This window comes from Impatiens glandulifera, chromosome 1 (genome assembly GCF_907164915.1).
Source record: "Impatiens glandulifera chromosome 1, dImpGla2.1, whole genome shotgun sequence".
NCBI lineage: Eukaryota > Viridiplantae > Streptophyta > Magnoliopsida > Ericales > Balsaminaceae > Impatiens > Impatiens glandulifera.
In genome coordinates this window covers 83,695,340-83,722,785 of record NC_061862.1, presented here as the reverse complement: position 1 = coordinate 83,722,785, position 27,446 = coordinate 83,695,340, and the positions used below count along the sequence as shown (strand labels likewise).

General features: G+C 31.6%; 2 protein-coding genes across 2 annotated transcripts; both read left to right on the top strand.

Moving 5' to 3' along the window:
* The first annotated feature begins 10,276 nt into the window (after positions 1 to 10,276).
* Positions 10,277 to 22,389, top strand: LOC124919131 (ERAD-associated E3 ubiquitin-protein ligase component HRD3A-like). The gene is made up of 6 exons (XM_047459296.1): positions 10,277 to 10,915; positions 11,037 to 11,528; positions 15,949 to 16,164; positions 17,887 to 18,210; positions 18,298 to 18,540; positions 21,999 to 22,389. The coding sequence occupies exons 1-6, from the start codon at positions 10,388 to 10,390 to the stop codon at positions 22,209 to 22,211; spliced, it is 2,016 nt and encodes a 671-aa protein (XP_047315252.1). The 5' UTR covers positions 10,277 to 10,387; the 3' UTR covers positions 22,212 to 22,389.
* A 2,464-nt stretch (positions 22,390 to 24,853) lies between these two features.
* Positions 24,854 to 26,146, top strand: LOC124921929 (acyl-CoA--sterol O-acyltransferase 1-like). Its single transcript, XM_047462636.1, has one exon. It carries the CDS (start codon positions 24,909 to 24,911, stop codon positions 25,974 to 25,976), a length of 1,068 nt encoding a protein of 355 aa, XP_047318592.1. The 5' UTR covers positions 24,854 to 24,908; the 3' UTR covers positions 25,977 to 26,146.
* The last annotated feature ends 1,300 nt before the right edge of the window (positions 26,147 to 27,446 follow it).

The window sequence follows — 27,446 nt, the reverse complement described above, 5'->3', positions numbered from 1 at the left end:
CGTAGTAAATTAGGTAAAACGAATCAAAGGTGTTCGTCGTAGTATGCAATCCAAATAGATAACTCTTGCTCATCTATCATAGTCATGCATACAAAACAAACACAAGGAAATCGTGATTTTTTTTAATCTGAATGTACTCGTAAATTTCCACCTCGACTATAATGCATACATGTATCTCTCTCTATATATATAATAGTCACATAAACAAACCTCCAACGTGACGATCGATGAAAGTTAGTAGTGATCCGGGTTTTTCCGTCTAATTAAATCATAAGAGAAAGTTAGTTCCCCTGACATCTCAAACGAAGCCTATGATGTAAAAGAGCCTACCCTCAATTGAGAATTTCACCCTGCCTTAGCGCTACCTTTAAAAGGAATACACGCTTGGAAGTGGGAATCGATCCTAGAACTTAGGTCAAAACTCATAGAACATCACACAAGTATTTAGAACATATCTCCATTCCTCATTGGCTAATCTTTGCACATAATATACTATAGGTGTACAGATGACGTCGTGCAATGCACATCGTGTACTACCTCAAAACAAAGGACGATGTGCCCAAGATTAGAACCAATGCACATAGAAAGGCGTAGATGGGTGTTGTACCCTTTTTTGCCCTTACTCTTTTTTCGATATTTTTTTGGACTTTTATATTTTTTTAAGTGTAAAAGAATATTTTAAAATGGCCAAAAGTTTATTTAGAGTTAAGACTCAATGACTATCCCCAATAGAGTCGCTAGAAAAATTGTAACGTCTAAAAACGATCGACATCTTAAAGCATTTTTCGACTCGATAATATTTGTCTCATAGGATAAACTAGAGTCTAACTTAATGCCGATTTCATTAAATCTCGTGGTTTACCTTCCTCTTGAACCTCGTAAAAAGAAATAAGAGTATGACATCCTCAAAAGTTTTCTTGTATAAAATGAGGCGAGGAACCAAAATATGATTTAATAATATCGATTAGACTAGCTTTGACTTTTTAAAGTCACCACACAATTTTCTCTTTAAGAAATTGGGAAAAGAAAATATTTTGCGTTCTCGAACGCGAATAAAAGAGATTATAATCAAGGTTTAGAGCTTGGTTATACGTGAGAAAGGATAATATCGCTATGTCTCTTATGCCCATCAAATGATGGTGTTAGGATCGATGACAACAGTAGAAGGGGGTGAATACTGTTGTTCTATTTTTTTACTTAAATGTGATTTTAATCATGTTAGAGATTGAAAATATGTTTCTCTTCTTTGATAAATCATAGAAAGCTCTTGAACGGCTTCAAGTGCGGAAAATACTTGCAAGATTTGAAGCGGCAGATATAAGAATGAATGAAGCAGTACAAAGACAACATAAGATTTTATGGATGTTCAGAGATAAAATTCTTACGTCACTCCTTCTTCTATTTCTAGAAGGATTCCACTATATTAGAATATAAGATAAAATATATGTAAGATATTATCACAATATTATATAAATTGTGATAATATCATTAGTATATTATATTATATTATATTATTAGTTTACTTATAAGTTCAATATAATGTCTATATAATAGACATAACTTATGTAATTTAATATACCATTCAATACAATCTTTCTTTCTTTATTCTAACATGGTATCAGAGCCGAAGTTTTGTTTTTGAGCTACAAAATCTAGTCTTCCGCTGCCTCCATTAATGGTTATTTTAGTCATTGATGGAGAGCTATACTAAATCTCTAATAATTATTATTATAATTTTTAATAATAGTTTTTTCTTTCAAATAATTATGTTGTTGTTCTTATTTTTCTCCAACAATCATATTCTCTGAGTTTATTTTTAGTTGTTGCTTTATCCCAGTATTAATGCTCATATTTTATCGGTTATTCAATCAATACATTGTCATTCTTTCGTTAAAATGAGTTTTATAGGTGTTGTTTCACCCAATATTCTATTCCCATGGGATTCTACATACTTTCTTCGCTGGTTTTCTTTAATGCAACACACTGCCATCCCATCATTGGATGAATTTCGAGATTCGCGAATAACTTCGGAGTTCATTCGGTTGTTGTTTCACCCCAGTATTTTATTCCCATGGGATTCTACTTCTTTGTTGGTCTATTCGTCAACACACTGTCATCCTTTAACTGGATGGAGCTCACGAGTTTTTGAAGCTTGGAGAATACAACATCAATATTTCATCATCTCGTCTTCAACCTCAAGTTGTTCAAGCATTTTCCATCTTGAGTTTGAGGAGGGATGTTAGAATATAAGATAAAATATATGTAAGATATTATCACAATATTATATAAATTGTGATAATATCATTAGTATATTATATTATTAGTTTCCTTATAAGCTCAATATAATGTCTATATAATAGACATAACTTATGTAATTCAATATACCATTCAATACAATCTATCTTTTTTTATTCTAACATACTAGAAGACTTTGATTTGTATAGCCTATGCACAAACTCACTCAGATCATAGGTCTTAATACTTGCCTATTCTGAACCCTTATCTCTCACACTTCTTGTTGAACAGACAACGTTCTGTTCAACTTACAACAATGAAATTACTATCGAATAATACAAAGATTATCAAATCTCGTAACGTAGTGAATAGCACGAAGAACTAGAGATTTCATAATGAGTCAAGAGATGTTGTAGTTGTTCTTTGATGCCTTTTTATCCTTGAAGCATGGGACCGGTCGAATCCATTTTGTTGATAGGTGGAACTACACGTTTGTCTTACGCATAGCGTACGGGGTAGTGCGCAAACGAATAATATTCGTTAGTATAGGGTAGTGCACATGCAAATGGAATATTCGTTAATAAGTGACGTATGGGATTGTAATGCGTAGTGAAATGAAATATTCGTTTATCGTTTTGCAGGACATAGTAGAGAGTTGGTTGTACATTTTGACGTATTTAGCTGATGTGGAACTCAGCTGATAGCAAGCTCTACTAATGCGCTATTCTGCTGATAGTGCACTCAGTTATTGATCAACTCAATTGCTAGCTACTCTGCTGATAGCGAGCTCTGCTGATGAGCTACTCTACTGATAATGAACTCAGCTATTGGCGCAACACACCTGTTGGTGCAACACTGCTGAAGGGCTAATCAACTGTTAGTGCAACTCTATTGTTGGGCTACTCAGTAGTTGGCGCAACTCTGTTGTTGGGCTACTCAGCTGTTAGCGCTTCTTCAGTTTTATTGATGGCAACTCTGCTGCCAGCACTTCTTCAGCTCTACTGATGACAACTCAACTGTTAGCGCAACTCTGTTGTTGAGCTACTCAACTGCCAACGCTTCTTCATCTCTACTGATGGCAATTCTACTGTCAGCACTTCTTCAGATTTATTGATGACAACTTATCTGTTAACGTTTCTTCAGTTCTGCTGATGGTAACTCAGCTGTCAGCGCTTTTTCAACTCTACTTATGGCAACTCAGTTGCCAACGCTTCTTCAGCTTATTGAGTAAGTTTTCTGTCAGCGAGTCTGCTGAGTTTACTTGCGCATTAAAATATTGTTGAATTTAGTTTTATTCATTCATCAAAACATCATCAAAACTATGTGTGTTCATTTTAATCAATTAAAGCGTTTTTCATAATCCATTTTAATTATCGATTTCCCCTTTAATCTTAATTTAACAATTTTCCCCATTTTTCCCTTTTAAACTTAATTTAACAAATGGTCTCTATTATAAACTTTAGCCATTTTATACAAAATATTTCTTTTATACTTTGTTTATTTAATCTACTTAGTACATGTGTCTAAGGATAAATCTAAACATAATAATGTGACTAAAGGTTTGTATCAATCTGTTTTTAGTGCATGCGTTTATGTTATCATCATGGTATAGAAAATAAATAGGTAAAATCGAAATGAATACATGTAGATGAAGGCGTGATCTCAATAATACCTAAAAAGAACGTGATAGATTAAAATTAGAAAAAATAAATAGATTTCAAACAAGGACTTAAGCCATTATTCTTTTATATTTTTTTAAAAAATATATTTAGCCATTTTATATATTTTTTAGATTTTTCTGAATTGATAAAGAGTCTTGAATGCAAATAATACGAAGGCAACTAAATCAGAAATCAAATAGGGTTCTTTAATTTGATTTTCTGGTATATATGAATTGGTATAGTCTACGTATGAGGATAAGTAAGAAAAAAAAAAGATAGTTGGCATAATTGCACAATGATTGATATTGAGTAAATAAATTCGGGTTCAAATTTTGGGCAGGTTTTTTTTTTTTTTTTTTTTATTAAGGATGGAAACTTGAAACTGAACCGAATTGCTTCAGGTAAATCCCTCTCCCGATTATTTTGAGCAAGATGTTTTCTGCCCTAATTAGCTGTTTGTTTGGAGTGGTTTTTTCCCGAAATCGAATGTGGATGGGGCGAGGATAGTATTTGTGTCCCCTGCTTGACCCGCCCCGATCTCACCTCAATTCTATCTCGAATATTATAAACACAATTAAATATATAAAATCATTAATATATTTATTTATTCTTTATATTTTATAAAAATTATAAGTTTATTTCTTTATAAATATATAAAATTTTAATATATTACGATATATATTATATTAAAAAATTCGTTTATATAATTATATTGTATAATTTTTTAATTTTTTAAAAATATTTTTATAAACAGTGTCTCGTGGGGATTTTCCGAAACCGAATGAGACGAGAATGATATTAAAAAGTTCCCCGAAATAAAAATAGAGCGAGGATGATAAATGCATTCCCTGCTGTGAACCGTTGCCATCCCAAGTCCTGACTGCAACTTCTCAGTTCAACCTTCATACCCAGTTGCCTACTAAGTTGTTGTGAGACCAGCTTCATCTATTCATATTCATCATAAAAAAAAAATAAAAAAAAAATAAAAAAAAAAAGACAAAAAGACGTTCACCATACATACAATCTTCTTCCAAACTATGTTACCATTCAAGCCAAATATCCACAAACATGCATACATATTCTAAAGTACCTCTGAGCAGACTGAGAATAATAATCAAATACACAGCAACTATGAATTCAAGAGGAATAGAACAAATAAATTAACCAACAGCTTACAAATAACAGTAACAATGTATTCATATCATTCAAATTTAGAAATACACTATATTAGAACACAAGCAAACTCAAATTCTAGTAAAAAATAGTAATTTAAAATAAATAGTATTTTTGTTAATAAAATAAATAACATGATTTTTGAGAAATAATTAATTAAAAAAATTAATTTTGTTTAAGTTATTTTAAAATATATAAATTTATAACAAATTTATTGAAAAAGATCTCTTACACCAAAAAGTGAATAGGTGTCTTCATATGTCTCTGATAATGGAAATGGAGGTGGGTCCCGCAATTTCCTTAATTAATTATTATGATCATTTATTTTTTTTATTTGCTTTGCTTTGTCAATAAGTAAAGCTTGCAGATGTCCTTCAATTTGTAGTCTATTCACATCACTTCAGTTAAGTCAGGTTTGATTACTCTTTTATTTGTTTGGTATTAACTTGTTGACCAGATGCTTTGACTTTTTTTATTTTCTTTTTTAATTCATGTAAAATAAATCAATATTAATATTAAAATATTTATTTTCTAAAATATTTATTTTGGTTGGTTTATTTAATTTGTCTAGTTATTTATATCTCTTTCATATTTTATTTAAATCGAAATTAATTATTTTAAAATTTGATTATATGTTACCATTTTCTAAATTATTTATTTATTTTAATTCTTTGCAATGAATCCGTATAAAAATTTTAAAAATAATTTTAATAATTCAAAATTATAAATTGAGGTAAAAATGAGTTTTTTTTTAAAATATAATAAATATATATATATATATATATATTATCACGAGAAATTTGAGGAAATGACCTCAAAGATGGGGTTATTTGAGGTGGTGACAAAAGATAAATTTAATTGCGTTTCGTGGTCTTTTATTTTTTTTTTGACGAAATTGCCCTTTTCGCGAAACGCTAAGTCCCTTAGCGTAGCGTTTCGCGAAGTGGATTAGGTTTTATATAAATACTCAAAATTTTCATTTCATTCATTTCCTTTCTCTCTTTTCTCTCTTCTCATCTACTCTTGTTCAACGAAGGCGACTGCGGCTAGGGCGACGTAGGAAAAACATCAAAGATAAGAAAACCCTAACACCATAACCCTGAATCGATGTTCATCATATTGTTCTTATTCTATTATCTTCATTTCAAACGATTTATGTTGTTCTTAATCAAACCATAACCCTAAATCAATTTAATTTGTTCATATTGGTTCATATTTGTTCATATTTTTGTTTATCTTATTGTTCATATTTGTCGATGATGATATTTGCAGATCATATGGGTTCCGTTTCAGGGAAGATTCACTTCGCGTTTCGCTAAATACTTCGCGTTTCGCGAATGCACATCGTGTTACGCGAAATGGCACGCGAAGCGGCACGATCGTCACGCGAAGGCACATCACGTTACGCGAAGGCACATCACGTTACGCGAAGGCACATCGCGTTACGCGAAGCAGCACGGTTGGCACGCAAAACGGCACGATCGGCATGCGAAACGGCACGATCGTCACGCGAAGGCACGTCGCGTTACGCGAAGCGACACAGAGTGTTACGCGAAGCGACACAGAGTTGTACTTAGATTTATGTAAAACACCAAATTCGATTCTTATTGTTTTTCAGCTGAATGAAGAATGATTTTCTTTGTTTTGTTTGATTAAAGAATATGTTATATGCTCATATTCAGGCCTATTTGTCTGTCTTGCATTATCAATTAAGTTCTTAACTATGGTTGAGACTTTTGCTAATGTTTACTTAGTATTTAAAGGTTTTAATTTGAATAGGTTTAGGGTTATGCTGAATATTATGAACAAACATTGTATCATCAACTCTATCAATCTTTTATCTACTATGTTTCGTCTCAGTCTATAGGTGTAAATCTTAATCGATTTGAGATTAATTTCAAATAAACTCATTTAAGAATCTATAACTTATATAGTAATTAAGGTTATTTGAAAACAACAAGGCCTTATAAATTGCTCAAAAAATAATTGTCACAAAGAACTAAATTTTAGATAATCCAACAATTGGATAATCATGCACTAAAACTAGTGAAAAATATACAATAGGTTTATTATTAATCACCTTAAACAGTTGTCTTTCTAGGCAATCTTACAATATCAAAAGATGCAAAGAACATTAAACAACGAATATAGCCAAAAAAATCCGAGTTAGAAGGTAAAACAAAACGCTCAAGGGATGGCCCTTCGCTACAAGGGATGACCCTTCGCGTGACCACCGTGCCGCTACGCGTAACGCAATGTGCCTTCACGTGACGCGATGCCGCTTCGCGTAACGCGATGTGCCTTCGCGTAACGCGATGTGCCTTCGCGTGCCTATCGTGCCGTTTCGCGTGACGATCGTGCCGACCGTGCCGTTTCGCGTGCCAATCGTGTCGTTTCGCGTAACGCGATGTGCCTTCACGTAACGCGATGTACCTTTGCGTGACGATCGTGTTGCTTCGCGTGCCGACTGTGCCGCTTTGCGTGCCGATCGTGCCGCTTTGCGTGCCGATCGTGCCGCTTTGCGTGCCGATCGTGCCGCTTCGCGTGCCGATCGTGCCGCTTCGCGTAACGCGAAATGAATCTTCCTTGAAACGGAACCCATATGATCTGCAAATATCATTATCGACAAATATGAACAATAATATGAACAAATATGAACAATAAGAACATATTAAATTGATTTAGGGTTAATGTTTGATTAAGAACAACATAAATCGTTTGAAATGAAAATAATAGAATTAAGAACAATATGATGAACATCGATTCAGGGTTAGGGTGTTAGGGTTTTCTTATTTTTGATGTTTTCCTACGTCGCCCTAACCGTAGTCGCCATCGTCGTAGCCTTCGTCGCCGCCGTCGAACAAGAGCAGAGAGAGAAAGAAAATGAATGAAATGAAAAAATTTGAGTATTTATATAAAACTTAATCCATTTTTTCGCGAAAGGGGCAATTTTGTAAAAAAAAAAATAATAGACCACGAACGCAATTAAATTTATCTTTTGCCTCCACCTCAAATAACCCCATCTTTGAGATCATTTCCTCAAATTCCCATTATCACTTGTTTAATTATTCATCTTATATCAACAAATGAATTAAAACAGCCTTTAACTTAAAATGTAGAGACTATGTATTATTGGGTTATAACTTTAAAAGAAATTTCAACCTAATTAAAGCTCATCAAACATAAGATTTGAGGCACACTTAAATTTCAATGGACCTAAATGAAAAAGAACAATTTTAGTAAAAAATATCAATTATCATATATATATATATATATATATATATATTATTTAATTATTTATATCTATTCATAATATTTTCACATGTATTAAATAATTGATAAATATTTTTTATTTTAATTTATAATATTATTATTTAATAAAAAATAATTATATTATTATTTTTTAATTTTATATTAAACAAAGAAACTAAAATAAAAAAAATAATAATAAATTTAAATAAATTAAAAAACTGAAAATTATTTCAGTAAAAAAAATTTAAATGAAAAATAAAATAAAAAATATTTTTAATTATCTATATTGATTTTAAAGTTAAATTAGTAAGTAATATATTTTAGACTAATTTGTTGTTTAGTTTTAATTATTAGAATGGTTATTAGGCAACTAAATGGAATTCTAATTTTAAAATTAAATTAGTAAGTTTTTTTATATAAGGGATTAATGATTTTTAAAATAGTAAGTGTATATTTTCTCCTCAATTTGACTTTACTAAATGTATATTTTTTATTTGGTTGAATCAAAATTTGATTATCAACCCAAAAACTTAATATTTTTTAACGAGATCAAAATTTTTAAAGAAAATTATTAAGTTCACCGAGTGACTTAACTAATTGTTTAGAAAAGACATCATATATCGTCAAAATAATATTGTTGTAAAATAAACGCATCGGTTGACCGCGATCACTAAATAGGCTCTAAATTGCAGTCACTCATTTGCAATACAAAAGTAAGTGAGACACTCATTTGCAATGCAAAAGTAAGTGATGTGTCGTTTCGACCTCTTCGTAACACATTTTGTATCGACTAACCATAATACACAATTTTTTTATTCATCTATTTTTCTTCAAGATTCCACCATACATAAAAAAAAAACGAAATCTTTAAAAGAAATTTAAAATTCCACAACTTCTTTCATTAGAAGTCACATAGACCATCTTTGTAAATAAAATGTAACAATAACCAACTTTAAAGAAATTTATATCTTGTTAACATAATATATCCCATGAATAAGGAATTATCATCTTACGCCCCATTTAAAATATCATTTTTTCATTCAAGTAATTCTCTAACATTAATTCTTTTTTATATCTAAATTTATTCGCGAAACTATTCGAACGTTATTTCATATTAATTTTTTTTTTAAGAAAAAATATTAAACATGTCATTGACCAAAATATTTAGATATCACAACAATAATAAGCAATAATAAGGAATGACAATGTATGACTTCACTAGACCGACTATGTTTATTTCAACACGATTGTAGATAATTCGTCATTCGAGTGATTACATGATCATCAAAACCTTTTAATGATATATTTTCATTTCATTAACTAAGAACAACATTAAAGGACAATATGCAAAATTAATGCCAGTATACATGTTCTAAATCAAGACCTTATATATACCCATTTAAGAAAAATATACATGAACAAAAGAAAAGGAAAAACCTTATAAACAATTTAGCACAATTTTTTATGAGTAGAGTTGTTATTTGTTTTTTCTTAATTGATATTTTCATTTCATTCTCATATACATTTCTGAAATGTTTTCTTATAAAATATGAACAGAGAGTTAAATAGATTAGGAAAGAAACTCGAGTCCACATAGAGGAGGCTAGATTTCACCGAGTAATACAATAGAAAAAACATTGGACGTTTCACTCAAGATTTTATTTATGATAAGTCGACCAATAAACTTACTTGCTTTTAACTATTTAAAAAACGGTTATCTTGGTCTATTTTTTATTTTAAGTTAGTATATGATCGGTTTTCATCTTTTCTAGTATAATGACAATAAAAGTTGAATATTCCAACTTCTTTAACAACTTGGGTAAGAGCCTATGAGACAGCAAATTCGGTTCGTTTGAGTATGTTTAAATTTCGCGAGAATTAGTGTTACTCCGAAAGAGAAACAAAAACAACTTTCTAAAATAAACCGGTCTTCTATCAGTTTTAACACTTTGGCCGGTTTTGTTTTCCAATATCTCAGTCCATCGCCATTGGAGACAGGGAAGAGAAAAAGATAGAGCTCAAACACAGATTAGAGAAGAAAGATTAAACAAGATAGATAGATAGCTATGCGAAATCGCACTCTTCTAATCTTGTTTCTTGTTTTCTCTCTTCTCTTTCTCTCAGCCACCGCTCGTTACGTCCTTCTCCTCACACAGGACGATCTCATCGACCCTCCGACCCCTTCCGCCGTAGACGGCGACGATTGGGACGAGCTTGGTGAATCCGAGGCCAAACCCGATGAAGAGATCGATCCAGGGTCCTGGAGGCCAATCTTCGAAGACGATATCACAACAGGTGGCAGCGATCCCGTCGACACAAGCGATGACGAGGCGCTGTACTACTCCGGAGTTAGTAAGATCGCTTCGTCCATCAGTCTCGACGATCCTAGAATCATGGAAGAGGCAGCATCAGAGATTGAGGCCGCTGCTGCAGGTGGATACCCGCATGCGCAGTCAACTTTAGGGTTTCTGTATGATATGGGGATGATGCGAGAGAGGAACAAAGCGAAGGCGTTTATGTACCATCATTTTGCCGCTGAGAGCGGGAATATGCAGTCAAAGATGGTTCTAGCTTACACGTATACTCGTCAAGAGGTAATGTTCTAGCATGTTAAAGGGCGGTTTGCATATTAGCATTGAGTCCTGAGATCGAATTTGTGAATATAAGATCATATTACAAGTAGATGGTAACAGCTTTTGTCTTGTATGGGTGTAGATGCATGAAAAGGCAGTTAAGCTGTATGCTGAACTAGCGGAAGTAGCTATTAATAGCTTTTTGATATCAAAGGACTCGCCTGTGATTGAACCAGTGAGGATTCATACTGGAGCTGAGGAGAACAAGGAGGCTTTAAGAAAGTCCAGAGGAGAAGATGATGAGGATTTCCAGATATTAGAATACCAGGCCCAGAAAGGAAATGCAGGAGCAATGTACAAAGTTGGGATATTTTACTACTTTGGACTGAGAGGAATAAGACGAGATCATCCCAAAGCATTGTCTTGGTTCTCCAAAGCTGTGGATAAGGGGGAGCCAAGATCAATGGAACTTCTTGGTGAGATATATGCTAGGGGAGCTGGTGTGGAGAGAAACTATACGAAGGCACTTGAATGGCTAACTCTGGCTTCTAAGCAGCAACTTTATTCTGCATATAATGGAATGGGATATTTATATGTAAAGGGCTATGGAGTGGACAAGAAGAACTATACCATAGTAAGTCAAGTTTGCTCATATTTTAAATATGACTTACCTTCTCTTTCAGTTTCCAGACTTTATGATATATCTTTCTTGTTTGATTAGATGTATTGACATGGTTCTGTTTAGCTTCATCATATGGCTTCTTGTTATGTCTATGCAATTTTCTTCTTTTTCTTTCTCATTTGTGCAAAATAAGGGCAGAAGCCCAAGTACAAAATTACTTATAATCTTGGTAGTAGTATTTTTTATATTGATGCCTTCTATACCTCTTTGTCTAACCAAGTATGACACATTTAAGTGAGGCAAAATGTGGTATTGTGTATATCACATGGGTGTAATATGTCATAAAGAAATGATGACCCAATGGCTTTCTTGCTAAGAAGCACTGCTGTTTCCTCTGTTTAAGCATGCATCCAATATACAAATGTAATTCTTGTAGCAAGTCCTTAGATTTCTGTGCTATATACGGTTATCATGCCTTCATTCTGTTATGTGACTGGTTTTTCTGGTTCGCCTTTAGAAGGTTCAAAAACTCTCCAAGTATCTATTATTGCAGATACATTAGGTGGGAAGTAGTATCCTGTTTGCTGTAGGTAATGAGATCCTTGAGGTGAAGAAAACCAAATAGTAGAAGTATATTGGTTCCCTGTTTATCTCTTGCTCAATTCTGTGTCACGTGTTAATAGGATTAAGGTTATTAGTTAGGGCTCTAAATAGTGCACTTAAGTTTATTATATTAGTTAATATTTAGTCCCCAAGTTGTTAGTTGTTAGAAATTTAGAATAGGTGGCACCCTATAGTTATAAATAGGGTGACCTAGCTGAAAGAGGGAATCAATGAACAACAGAGTTTTACACTTTTCTCGGCTATGGAGGCCATGCTTCTCATCTAAGGACTTAGGCTATTCCATTCTATCTTCTATTGTATTTTGTGATCTCATCCCCTTCCGCTTGTTACACTTCGTTAAAAAGTTTATTTTAAACTATATCCGTGATAAAAAATTCCATTTAAGAATTCCATTTGAGGGAGAGAGAAGAGAAGAAACCTTTAGAAGAAGAAGAGAACCCATAGAAAGAATAGACAATTCTTAATCAATATTTAACATACCATTACATATTATAATTTATTATTTATACTACTTTCATAACTGAAAATAACTAATTAATACTATGAACTGTCAAATAATAATATTTATCTAATATATATATAAATTCTTTGCTTAGTCTTTGTTATCTCTTGCTCCAAATTATTAAAGTTTTTTTCACCAATTCTATGCTTGATTAGCAATATTGTGTTAGACTTCCTATATTTAGGGTTAGGGTTTGTAATGGAGGTGAGATAGATTTAAAGAAAGAGATGAGAAATGAATGACCTAAACCTTAGATGAGGAGCATGGAGAATCTCCATAGCCGAGAGAGAGTGTAAACTGTGTTGATATTTCCTTCATCTTTTAATCCTTAGCTAGGTCACCCAATTTATAATCATAAGGTCCCACTTATTAAAACTACCAACAACTCAGGGACTATATTAACTAATATAATCAATCTAAGGGCTTACATACTATCAATTAATCCCTAACCCTACTAAACGTTACAAACTTACACTACTTCCCCATTAGGACTTCTTTGACTTCGAAAAAGTGAAAAGAGCTTTGGAGACTGTTTTGCAAGAGTTGAGTTAGTCATGTGCATCCTTCATAACTTTAAGGGTCAATTTAGAATTTAGAAGAAACTTCTGGTGCTATTCTTGAATGTTGGAGCAGTTGGATATTTGTCTTTCTTTATCCTTTATCTTTAAAATCCATAAGTGGACCATAATATGTAGAAGACTTCAAAATAGCCCCTTAACTAATCCACAAGCCTACCTGAAAGGTCCATCAGCCATTTTTTGTATTTTAATTTAGCTCCAGACCATAACAAAGCAGACCAATCTTTTTAGTTGTCGGCCCATTAGTAGCGAAGGCCTAAACCCTTTTATTTTATCCTCAAAACCCTAGCTTTCAATTTCAGCCGCCCTGCCTCATCAACAAGCTGATATTCTAGGAATTAGAATCAACAGTTATTCTAGCTTAAATTAGGGATTGTACCTTGAAGAAGAGTACGAGTTGAGATAGAATAATCAACAATTGTATGATTATCTACAATTGAAGTTGAAGAGAGAATGTTAGAATACAAATAGGTAAGAAGAAGAGATTGAATGATATGAGATGAGTTAGTTTAACCCTTGAGAGAGAATTAATATTCAATGATATGATGATATTCTCCCATTCCTTCCTTAATATGGCTGTAACTGTCCCAAGTAATTATTAAAATAAATAGATGCTTGACTTGGATCGCCAAGAAAAGAAATTATTAACATAAATATAGATGCTTGGCTTGACCGCCAACTCATTATTTACAAAAAATAAATGCTTGGCTTGACCGGCAACTAATTATTAACATAAAACAAATGCTTGTTGTTAGAACATCTTATTCTAGAGCTGACTCACCTTTTCGGCCACCTCAGCCTTTGTTAGGGTTAGAAACCCCTAACCCTGAGAACCTCTCATGTAACAAGTTTCTTGCATTTTGATGAACTTTTGTTGTATCCATCCTTCATTCCTATGCAAAACATTTAATGCATAATTGCACATCAAATTAGCATCCCTTATATTCAGCTGCATGTTTTATTATTTTTTTAGTAAAGAGTTTAAATACCATATTTACATATCTCCTTTAATCAACTTTTCAAATTTACAATCACCTAAAATTATATTGTTTGGACAGCCCAACTTGCTAAATTTTCTCATATTTACAAGGACATATCTTTTAAACGCCGTTTTTATGACACTAGACCCTAGACCTTTCCTTTATTTTTAAATGATTCGGACGTGAAGACTCGAAAGTCGAACCCATGACCTTGAGGATATGAGTTATTGCGCTCTACCATTGAGCTATGAGTCTCCACTAGACCTTTCTTATCCAATACACACTCATTCTTCCAACCTCTCTTGATAAGAACTCTGACTAAGATTCGATTAAGATATAAATTAAAACTCCCGATTGTGGCCTTTAGAATTCTAGTTTGTCGTCTCCTTGTTCGCTGAAAGAATAGTTATACTTATTATATTCATATTTCCATTTATCAAAATGTTATCCTAAAAATTAGATGAAGTTTTGGTGTTCTGATTCTCGTTTGGTTGTCCATTAGGGTTTTAGAACCAAATAAAGGGTAATTTCATTTGTATGTATTTCCCCGCACCAAATTAAAATTAATATCTATCAATCTCTCTCAGAATGAATTTAGGGCAAGCTCTTGGATGCTTGATCAAGTAAAATATATGATTCTTGCACCTCTGAGCATTCTCAAATAGTGCTTTATCCCCTTTAATCTCCATCTGTAGTTCTCTAATTCGTTCTGTACATTCGGGAGTTCTATGTGTTCTTCATTGAGTCTTAGTCGGAATTCGAAAGGAAGGGGTGGTGTAAAAGTGTGAGTTGGATAGGGTTTACCGGAAAAGAAATATGTATATGAAAATAGAAACTAGGGATTTATTAAAGAAAAAGGAAAAGAAAAAAATATTAATAAAAGAAAAGTTAATGCTCTGTTTGAAAGAAAAGATATTAATATACGTGGCATTGATGTGGCTGGCATCCACATTTATAAAAGTATGTCAAAAAATAAACTACGTTTAAGATTATCATCCATTAGTTGTAAACATGACAAAATGTAGTCAGGTGGGTTGTCTAAATGTTTAAGAGCTATTTTTAGGTGAATTGTAAATTTGAAAAGTTAATTTTATGAGACTTGTAAATATGTGATTTAACCCTTTTAGTAAATGGTGTTTAATAGCCAGTTGCACATGCACACCCATCTCCATTTAATTGCAGCATACATCGCTTTTCAAACAAGTCTTCTCCCCTTCCATTTTCCAGATAATCTTCCAAAAGAAAAACTAAACTCCTACTCCCCAAATTCATTTAATAGCAGATATTGTCTTGCTGTTTTTCACAGGAAAACGATGCTGGCTATCTGAGTTGAGTAAGTTTGACAGGCTGGAGGAATAATAGCTCTGATATCACTGTTACACTTCTTATATTTAGGATTAGGGTTTGCAATGGAGGTGAGATAATCTTAAAGAAAGAGATGAGAAACAAATGGCCTAAACCTTAAATAAGGAGCATGGAGAATCTCCATAGTATAGAAAGAGTGTAAACTGTATTGATATTTCCTTCCATTTTAATCCTTAGCTTGGTCATAAGGTGACACCTATTAAAACTACTAACAACTTGGGGACTAATATAATAAATCTAGGGGCTTGCACATTATTTAATGCCCTATCAATTAATCCCTAACCCTACTAAACATTACATATTGGCTGCCTTTGTTGTTCTTTAGTAGAGTCTTTGATTTGCTTCTGAGTTAGTTTCTGATTATTTTTGTTTTCCAATTCTAGGCAAAAGAGTACTTTGAGAAGGCTGCTGAAAACAAGGAAGCTGGTGGTTATTACAACCTTGGAGTTATGTATCTCAAAGGAATTGGTGTAAGGAGGGATGTGAAGACAGCTTGCGAGTTCTTTATGGAAGCTGCTAATGCAGGGCAACCTAAAGCATTTTATCAATTGGCAAAGATGTTCCAAACTGGCATTGGGCTGAAGAAAAACCTACCTATGGTAATTCTCTATTTATCATACTATTATTGTGTTTTACCCTACAATAATCCTATTTGGAGAGTGGTATTTTGTCACAATTATTATCGTCCCTATCCCAATCACATTTAAAAATTGTCAAACTAAAAGTGAAAGTGGTTTTGTTCGTATTTGGAATGAAAAGTGTGACTGAATTAGTTAAAAAAAATTAGGTGAGAAGTGTATGAAAAAAAAGATTTTTTGATAAAAGTTTGGATTATCCTATAAATATTATTTTGATAATAACTCTTTTCAAATGACTTTTCTTTTGATTTTTTGGCAAAGTTAAAATATGCCATTACCTAAAATGTTAATGAGGGGCATTGACCTTGTGTCTCCAGTTTATTGTTTACATGCCAACTCAACTTCTGATTTCCTATTTTGCGTACTTTTTCAGCGAAATCTTTTTCCATATCGATGCCCAATTCCGCCAATGTTTTACATGCATTACAATGCGCTCATCCTTATATCTAGTAAGACACTCTTTTAGGAGCATGCTCATCCTTATATCTAGTAAGACCCTCTTTCAGAAGCATTTTGTTCTTTTTGATGGTGGGTTTTGCATTCTATCTACTGTTCAAACATTGTTGTACTCATGATCGAAATAACATGCATGAAGAGTAAGCCGCATGTCTATCTTTGACAGTCCTGCACAAAATCCATTTGATAGCCATCGTTTTTGCCAGTATTTTGTAGAAGTTCAAGACAAGATTAATGGGTCTAAAATTCTTGAGTTCTGTCACGCCTTGAATAATATTGAGTTCCAACTTTACTCGCAAGATGCTGTCATGTGAAAGTGTTTGAATGAGCTCAAATAGGCCTCCTTGATTAAAGCGATAGTGTAACAATCCAGTCCAGGTGCTTTGTCTCCGTCGCAATCTGTAAAGGCTTCCCAAATTTCCTCTTATGTGAAATCCTTCTCAATAGAGAATTTTTGCTCATGCGTAATTCTATTGAAACCAATTCTAGGACTTTCACTTGCTCGTTCCGTAAGAAGACTTATAAAAAATGAGAATGAAGTTTCTGATGGTGCTAGGCCCAACAGTCTCGATCCAATTAACCTTCAGCATGAAATCTGGTTGAATCTTCTAGTGTAGTTTTCAAAGTTGTGGAAGAATTGAGTGTTAGATTCACCCTCCTTATCTGGCATTGTTCAACCCCCCATTTATTAATAAAGTGAAGATGCTCTATAAGTGTGGATCTGCTAGTAGTCTCGGCATCCGTGTAATCTCTTTTTGAACAGCTATACATTCAATATCCTAATTCCATTCACAAATTTTCATTAGGAAGGACAAACATATAAAAATCATGACATATTTATTTATTTGGTTAATATAAGGAAATTTTACCATACATCAAAGTTATTAATTATTAGTTTCAGCAATACAAATGAAAAAAAGATGGTTAAAATGATAAGTTATAAATATTTTTTAGGATTTGTATAATTGGAATTAGAATTTTAATTATAATCATTATTTCAATTTAGGTGGAAACTGTCCATATTCAACTGTTATCAACTCTAGTTTGTGTGAACCCTATTATTGTGAAATGGATGAAAATGTTATTGTTATTGTTATTTTCACTTAAGAATTGATTTGTAGCAGTTACATTGGATGACTTTTTTATTCCACCTGTTAATTTGCATAGTAAGTTAGGACATTTTAGTGCCACTATTATCTTAATTTATATACTTGGAATTTCTTTCAGGCAACCTCCCTATACAAACTTGTTGCAGAACGTGGACCATGGAGTTCCTTGTCTAGGTGGGCCTTGGAATCATACTTGAAAGGTGATGTGGGTAAGGCATTCTTCTTGTATTCAAGGATGGCTGAGCTAGGTTATGAAGTGGCTCAAAGTAATGCAGCATGGATACTTGACAAATTTGGAGAGCATAGCTTGTGCATGGGGGAAACAGGATATTGCACTGATGCTGAAAGGCATCTACGTGCTCATACTTTTTGGTGGCAAGCTTCAGAACAAGGCAATGAACATGCTGCCTTGTTAATTGGGGATGCATACTACTATGGTCGAGTATGTGTTTCTATATAAAAAACAATATGCATTATTTTTTTTATATATATATGACATGAAAAATGATATATTGGCTATTTTGGTCAGGGCACTGAGAGAGATTATGTGCGAGCAGCAGAGGCTTATTTGCATGCTAAATCTCAGTCGAATGCACAAGCCATGTTCAATCTTGGGTACATGCATGAACATGCTCAAGGTCTTCCATTTGATCTTCATCTTGCTAAGCGTTACTATGATCAAGCCTTGCAGATTGAGACTGCTGCAAAGTTACCTGTAACGCTAGCTCTTACTAGTTTATGGATGCGAAAGAATCATGCCGATAGTTTCTTGGTCAGTACTTTTCTTTCGTCTTCTAATTTTCTTGAATCCCTGGTCCCAAAATACATCGTGATTGCAATATTTTTCTCCCAGATAACCATGACCTTGTTTGATGTTTTTTTAATAAATAAACCGTTGATCTTTTGGAAAAACAAAATCTAGTTTGATGAAAAACTGAATAATTTGGGGGTAATTGGGTTAAATCATTAAAATATCCTTTTGTATTTAATATTTTAGAACGATACAAAATTGTTGGAATTTGAAGAGAGAATGTACTTTTCATATATTGGAATGATGCAACTATTACAAAGGAGACTACTATTTATAGGCAGAATTAGAAGATAATAATTAATGATAAGCAACTACATCGATAAATATAAATGAACATTTATTTGGAAGACACAAAGTTCCCATCTTCTTTCTTGGAGTAATTGGTTCTTGGGAAAGAAAATAAACTTTATGAATAGGCCTAGTTTGATAATTCAAAATGGAAAAAGCTCATTTAGGTGAATGTATTTGTACAACTAGCTCATATAAACATAACTAGCTCATATAAACGTATGAATTATCAAAAGTTTGATTAAACGTATGTACTATTAGAAATTGGTTCAAGTACCCCTGTTTAATGTTAGAATGGTGTTAACTTTTTATTTTTATTTTTTATATTTTATTTATTATACATAATAATTTAAATAAATAAAAAAATGAACCTCTTCCTTCTGTTATTTCAAATTAAGAAAACATCTAAGGCCTTTCTTTCCACTAACAATCTTCAAGGCGATACTTCTATATGTCGGTAACGATCTCTAGCGAAATCTCTAAAGTGTTGGATTCCACTTGTTTTTCCTGTATAGTTAGAAATCTCTATGGCGTTAGAAATATATTTTCACAAAGTTTCTTCATCAGTAGATTTGCCATACAAATTCTTCTTTTTGGTTAATTTGAAATAACAAAAGTAATATGGAAGAAGTAGAAGAAAGAAATTGTAGGTTCACTTTTTTATTTATTTAAATTATTATGTATAATAAATGAAATATAAAAACATTAACACCGTTATAACATTAAACAACTAAGGGGTTAAATGAGTCAGTTCCTAATAATACATACGTCAAATCGAATTTTTTAATAGTTCATACGTTTATATGAGCTAGTTGAGCAAGTACATACGTCTAAATAAGTTTTTCAATTCAACAAAATAAAGTAGAGGTATTTTAGTCTTTTAGTTGATGATTTGATTGATGATGAGATAAAGAGTTAAAACTCTTCATAAAAAAAGGACAAATAATTCTATAACTTGGATAAGATTTTGTCAATAATGACCTTACACAAAAACCTGAAGTTACATATGTTTGTGGAGGTAAAAACAAATATTATTAGGATCTTTTTATGTAAAATATACATATCTTTTAAATAACACAGTAAACACAAAAATAGTGTACACTATTGAAAATCGAAAGCAAGGGGATATGGAAACACCATCTTTGAGTGATTGAAAACATCTGAATATGAGCTTGACACCATCAAACAATTCAATCCCCTCTAACTAATCATCCAGCTCAAGTCACCTTAATGTAAAGAAACTTTGTGTTGGCTTTTATTGAATTTTTTTCTTTCATTTTTTGGATAGAAATCTCTTTTGGGGTATCTAGCCTAAATTTGGTATTTTGACATTCTCTGTTAAAAATCACTATCTCAATAGAAAATTGCTAATTTAAAACTAAATGATTTTTTGTTTTGTTTGCTATAAGATTATTATTATTTTTTTAAAATCAGAGTTTATTCTCACAATACTCTTTCCACTTTAACTACCCTAATGGGTTGCTTGCTATATAAGATTTTTGAATCATGATCTAGATTATAACCTGATTTTATTCTTTTACTTCATTTGAGATACAAATTCTTTTCTAGATTACGATATAGATTATAATGTATTTTTTTTTTGGTGTAGGAAGTTTTTCAGTATCATGATTCATATTTTTTTGTGATTGTGATTTCAAAAAACTAACAAATATAGATTTCTTTTGGATCATTATCCAAATGAAAAAAGTTTATACCAAAGCAGTCCATTTTAAGTCCTCTAAATAAAATTGACTTTAGTTAGATTTTCCTTTGCTTCCAGACCTAAAGTTGTTCTAAAATTCCTGTATTTTTTGGCTTAGTTGGTAGGAGTTGTTTGAGAAAGTAGAGGAAGTATTCTTTTACTCACAATTTTTCATCTATAATATTATAAAGGAGTGTTCTGTAAATAACCCCTTTATAATATATCATTAATTTTTGTAAAGAATGAGAAATCAATACTGACTCATTTCTCAAAATCCAATTTAATCAAAGTGCTTAATGGAAAAATCTGATAGAATGACTTGTATTATTTTCTAAAAACTTATCAAAGAATCACTTTTTTCATCCATTTTTCACATAAAAAGTTATTTTTTTTTTTTCTTTTAGAAAAGAGATTTATAACCTTTTATTATTAGAACCAAAGAATTTGAAGAATTGAGTCTTCCCAAACCAAATCAAACCGATCACCATGTGGCTACTCCCCAAAGAAATGAATGATCTAAAGAAAACAAAAAAAATTCAAAGGAAAAACCTAATGGGCAGTGTTCTAAATGGCGGTCGAGGCGGCCGCCTAGGCGGTAAGCGGCCCAACACCGCTCCGCCTATACATGAGGCGGTCAGATTATTTAATTATTTATTATTTTTAATTAATTAATTATTAATTATTTATCTCCCATTATTTATTTAGACGACTATTTACATTCCAATTCATTTATCTTCTTTTTTCCGTTTCTTCGATCATCTACCCCTTCTTCAGCTCGTCTATCTCTTCTTTAGGTCATCTATCTCTTCTTCAGTATATTAGCCTATTACGTTATTTGAATCTATGTGCACTATACTTGTTTAGATACATCAGATGAGGATCATGAAGAAAATGTTGATTTTAAGTCCGATGATGAGAGAATTATGAATATAGCTGATGGTGCATACATAGATGATTTAGAAGATTAATTATACTTACATACTTATTTTTTTTTGTTAAATGTTACTATGTTAAAAATTATTAATTTGGTTTTTTTTTATAAAATGATAATTATATAACATCTTTATTATTTATATTTAAATTTATTTATATTTATATTCAATCGCTTAGGCACTGCTTAGGCACCACCCGAGGCAGTAGACAGTCACTTACCTCACCGCCTACCGCCATTTAGAACAATGCTAATGGGAATAATATAGGAATTGGAAATCCAAAACCCATAGAATCCACACCCCAAATGGATTAGACAAATTCAAATCTCATATCAAACGCAAAAGGAAAGTTACTGTCACTTTTTACTTTGATGATTTTTAAAAGGGATTATGACCAAATACTAGTTTCATTATGGACCATTTTACACCTTGATGAACAGTTATTGAATTAAGTTTAATTGCCTTGTTTTTATTTTGGTTTAATATTGTATTTGTAGGTAAACCTCATCGATACCCTACCTGATTTATTTCCTAAAGTGGAAGCATGGGTGGAAGATGTATTATTGGAGGAGGGAAACGCAACAATACTAACCCTCATTGTTTGTCTTCTAACTGTCCTCTATCTTCGTGAGCGACAACGTAGGCAAGCTCTCGTTCCTCCCTTGCCTCATCCACATGATAACGGTGTACAAAATTTTGCATTCGAGTAGTATATATATATGAAATAGGCTTACCAGATGTGTTTATTGTCAAAATGTTAGGAATTGAATTCGTTTTTTCATTGTTTTTACCTTAAAATCATAAAATAACACTCTCTTGAGCTTTCTCTTGTGATGTCTATACTTTTGTGAAACCTGAGGAAATGAAGAGACCATGTAAGTAAGGAAAGCTGTGTTGTTTTTTTTAGGGGAAACACAATAAATAAAGCAGTTTTTTTTGTAGGTTGAATATCATTCTTCTAATTGGAATTTTGTATAGCCTTTGGATATCTCTATTTGTTTGGAGAAGAATAAATGAAAATGTTTATTAATTTAAAAAGTAACTTAATTACCTAATGTAATTAACTACATGTTTTATTTTGTGGTAAACTGAATTTTATTTATTTAATTTTGATTGAATTTTTAGATTAATACTTAAAATTGTTATATTAAATTTAAATATTTTTATTATTTTATTTTTTCAAAATTATTTTAATTTAGATTTTTATTTAATAATATATAATTTTACAATAATATAATTGTTTTTTAAATAATAATATTAATTATTAAAATAAAATACATGTATCAACAATTTAAAATATATTATATATTAATTTTTTTTATTGATGTTTTAAAATTATGAAGTATTCATATAAGTATAAACATAATTAATATATATTTAAATATTAAACAAAATAATTAATAGTATTATTTTTTTAATATTATATATATAATGATATAATAGTACTAATTAATATTTATTAAGTTAAAATTATTATTATATTTACATCATATATCCTTTTTTAAGTAGTTATTGTTGTGTTCACAATTTCAATTATATTTTTTATCATTCTAAGTTATTATGTAATTTATTAACATATATTTATTACATCAAAATAGTTATCTGTAAACACGTTTTCGTGGGCCAATGCTTCAGGCGAAATCAATTCACGGGGTGTGATGGCAGTGTGTCCAGGGCAATTTGATGCTTACGTACATATTCACCGCGGCATGCTGATGTTCGATTACTAGCGATTTCAATCCGAATTGAGGCAATCTTTTCGGATTCTCTCCTAAGGTAGAAAAAATGGAAAAAGAAGAAAGGTAATTGAATGCGAATAATAAGAGATAGATATCCCTAACTTTTCTGAGGTTTTGGGCGATAAATTCTGCGTATGATTATAGTTAAATGTGTTTACATGCTATATGTTTAACTCGCGGGATTTGAACGTTAACATTGTTCATCTTGTGGACCATCCCTAGCGATTACCTAATCAGACCTGAACTCATCCCCACATCACCTGAACTCATCCCCACATCACCGATCTCGACAAATTACACTACCATCGAATTTTACATCTCATTCCCATTTAATATATTTAACTAAAATAAAGAAGTGACAAATCTAGCTATGTGAATAATTAGGTAGTGTGATCTGACTTCACTTGATCGAGTTTGCAATTCATTTAAAAAGAGTTATATAAACTAGTTCAAGGATAGAATTGGATTTGGAGTACTCGTGACTTCGCTCGGTTAATTCACTAATATCCATAATATCTACCTTCTCTTCTTATTTTATTTATTATTTAAAAGGTAGAGCTTGTTTGATCTTGGGTTTTTTGGATTAAAAATTTAACAATCAATTATATCCTTTAAATAAATGAGATACAATGATAAGAGAGAATATACTAAATAAAGAGTATTTTAATATTTTAGTGAATAAAATGATTGACTGTATAAAGAGTATAAATATAAGTTAATAAATAAAAGTGGATGCATAATTTTAAGAATTTAATTAATTTCTTTTAAAAAGACTTAAAAAATATAAATATATTTAAATAAATAAAAGTTATAATTTAAAATAAAATGTATTTTAATATTTTAATTAATAAATTAAATTATGTGATAAAAAAGAATATAGTGAAAATGATATATTTTTTTCGTATTTGCATTACTTATAAGTTATATCATCAATAACTGTTCTTCTTAGTTATTTGAAAAAATATAATAAATAAAGAGTATTTTAATAACAAATTTTGGATTTTTACTCTCAAAATAACCCATATCAAATAAACTGAAATGAAAATTAATAAAAACAAATTGACAAATTATATTTGTTTTTTGAAGAATATTTAAAGTAAGAAAATAATAGAAATATTAATAGACTTAAGGTTATGAATTCATTTTCTTAAAATATCTAAAAATTGAGTTTTTTTAAAAAATTTTATAAAATAAAATAAAATAAATAATAATAAATATAAAAGAGGTTGAGTATTAGAATTTTCTTGCAGATTTTTAAATCACAAAAAGAAGATTCCAAATCTTTATTTTTAAAGGCATATAAAAGATTGACTTTAAAATCAATCTAAGGGCTTGTTTGGGTTAGAGTTATTTACCAACTAAAACTAAGAAAGAGAAAAAAAGATTAATAATGTGATAATTTTAAACAATAATGATTTTTTTAATAAAAATATTAAAAAATAATATTTTAATTAATAAATTAAATTATAAAACAGTTAAAACATAAAAAATGATGTTAAATTATATATATATATATATATATATATATATATATATATATATATATATATATATATATATATTTTATAATAATATAGACACACAAATGTCAAATTAGTGCTCATCATCATTTGAATTCCATTTTACGCCATCTACCATCGTCTTCCTCTGTTCATCTCAGCCACAACAATGGCGCAAGAAATTTACTACGAAGGTTACACATTAGACGGAGAATTCACCAGATTCATCAAAGTATGGATCTCCGTATTCCTATCACTTTCCTACTCCTTCGCCGTCGCCAAACTAATCCCTAAAGGTATTCTCAGACTCGTCTCATTCCTTCCAATCATCTCTCTCTTCTTCTTCCTCCCACTCAATCTCCATTCAATGCATCTCGGCGGCACAAGCGCCTTCTTTATCGCCTGGTTAGCCAATTTCAAACTCATCCTCTACGCCTTCAACACCGGTCCTCTTTCCGATCAATCTCTATCTCTCCCCAAATTCCTCGCCGTCGCCTGTTTCCCTATCAAGATCCAGAACCAGACTAACTCTAAACAACAACAACAACCTATGACCGTTCAAAAACCTGTCTGGAGTTACGCGATTAAGGTTTTAGTTATGGTGTCGTTGACTTGGATCTATCGTTTTACAGACCGAATGCATCCGAATCTATTGAGAATCGTGTATTTAGTTCATATCTACTCTATGTTGGAATTGATACTAGGGATGGTTGCAAGTTTAGTTCAGATCTGTCTTGGATTGGAATTGGAAGCTCAATTCAACGAACCGTATTTATCTACGTCACTTCAGGATTTTTGGGGAAGGAGATGGAATATAATGGTGTCTGGAATCCTACGTCCGACTGTGTACGATCCCTGTCTGAGGATTTTGGCGACGATATTGGATCGTAAAGTAGCGGCGATGGTGGGGGTATTTGCGACGTTTGTTGTGTCGGGAATTATGCATGAGTTGATATTCTTTTACTTCAGGCGGAGTAAACCTACATGGGTTGTGATGTGGTTCTTTGTATTTCATGGGTTTTGTTTATCGGCGGAGATTGCGGTGAAGAAAGCGGTTAATGGGAGGTTTAGGGTGGCGAAAATGGTTGTGAGGGCGGTAACAGTTGTGTTTGTTATGGTTACTGGGTTTTGGTGGTTCTTGCCGGAGTTGCTAAGATGTCATGCTGAGGAAAGATCGTTTACAGAGTATAGAATTTTGGGGGAGATGGTTAATGGTTTGGTTTTTAATGGATTTTGATCAACATGTCATCTCATTTCATTTCATTTGGGTAAACTTATGGGGACATTACTTCAATTCAGGTATGTAACACTAATTTTTTTGTAACAAGTTAAAACAAAAAAATTATAATTGGGTTTCACATCATTATCATTGAGCTAACTTGAGTTGAGAACTGTTGTTGGATTGTAAATTATGCAATTTGTCTTTGAACACTTTCCTTCTTAAACTAGATAGATGGGTTGGGAATTGGGAATTGGGAATTATTATATTATCAACCAATATATAATTGTCTAAATATTCCACTAAAGTTGAGTTTAACATTTATTATATTATCAACTAATATATAATTATTAAACAATATATCTTTTAAATGGTTAGAATTAATTAAATCATGATTTATACCATTTATAAGAAGAGAAAGGGATTGAGGAGAAAATTTGGAAGGAAATGCTTATTACTTATATTATTTGCTCAAAAAATGATAAAAGATTAGAAGAGTGATTTTTTTTTTTTTTTTTTTTTTTTTAATTTATCAATGTATCAGATTGCATTGCACCACCACCACCACGTAATTTAAAATTTTATCTTTCAATCATTTCTATACCATGAACAATCAAAACTTCTTAAATTAACTAATTATTATGTGTCGGGTCACTTTCATCGTGTGACCCTCAAAAATAACCATATCCTTTAACAACATTTACATTTTGATAAACCATATAAATAAAGTACTAATATTTTTTTTAAATAATAATAATTACCAATAGAAATATTTGGGTCCATAAAAAAATTGATTTTTTTTCTGTTTATTATAGAAATCAATCAATACCTTCACAGTGAACTGACATCCGCTTAAACTTTGGGATTAACATCCATCAAAATATTTAAGAATTTTAAACTTGTAATACAAAAATGATGCTTGAAAGGTCCGTTTTGGAATTCCCTGTATACATGCATCGCTCATATTATGAGGTTCACAAAAAGTTGTTGATAACATAGACTATAAAATCTATCTTAAAATTATTTTCAGGAGCTCGGTTCTCTTTTATCTTTTGTGACATATCACTTGTTTTGGGAGCGCCGATGTTCTGAAATCTCCATTTTCTCCTTCACTCCATAAAAAATTGATTGTAATTGAGGTCAATGTTATCGTTTCCAATAGACTCAACGATTTCGATATCACCTTTGGGATGTCTAGCACGCACTAAACATCATCTTCTTCTATTGAAACTTCGTCGCCATTCTCGAAGTCGAGGATGATGACACTCCTCCTATAGTCGAATGACCTATAGGAACGTGTCGAGAGAATTTGACTTGGCATTTTGAGATGACAAGTGAAATTAGCCCTCCAAAGCCAATGACCTCACAGTCTCATTTTGTTTGTCCACAGTTGTTGAACGATATTGTAAAGGTAACTTGACGAACCTCGTCATTAAAAAGTTTCGACTAAACTTTTGCCTTTTGAGGGGAGGTTGACAATCTCCAGAT

Coding starts and splice junctions, on each gene's coding strand:
- LOC124921929 (XM_047462636.1), top strand. CDS start 24,909: ATGGCGCAAGAAATTTACTACGAAGGTTACACATTAGACGGAGAATTC.
- LOC124919131 (XM_047459296.1), top strand. CDS start 10,388: ATGCGAAATCGCACTCTTCTAATCTTGTTTCTTGTTTTCTCTCTTCTC. Junction 11,529..15,948: donor ACAAGAAGAACTATACCATA/GTAAGTCAAGTT, acceptor TTCCAATTCTAG/GCAAAAGAGTACTTTGAGAA. Junction 18,541..21,998: donor ATCATGCCGATAGTTTCTTG/GTCAGTACTTTT, acceptor TTGTATTTGTAG/GTAAACCTCATCGATACCCT.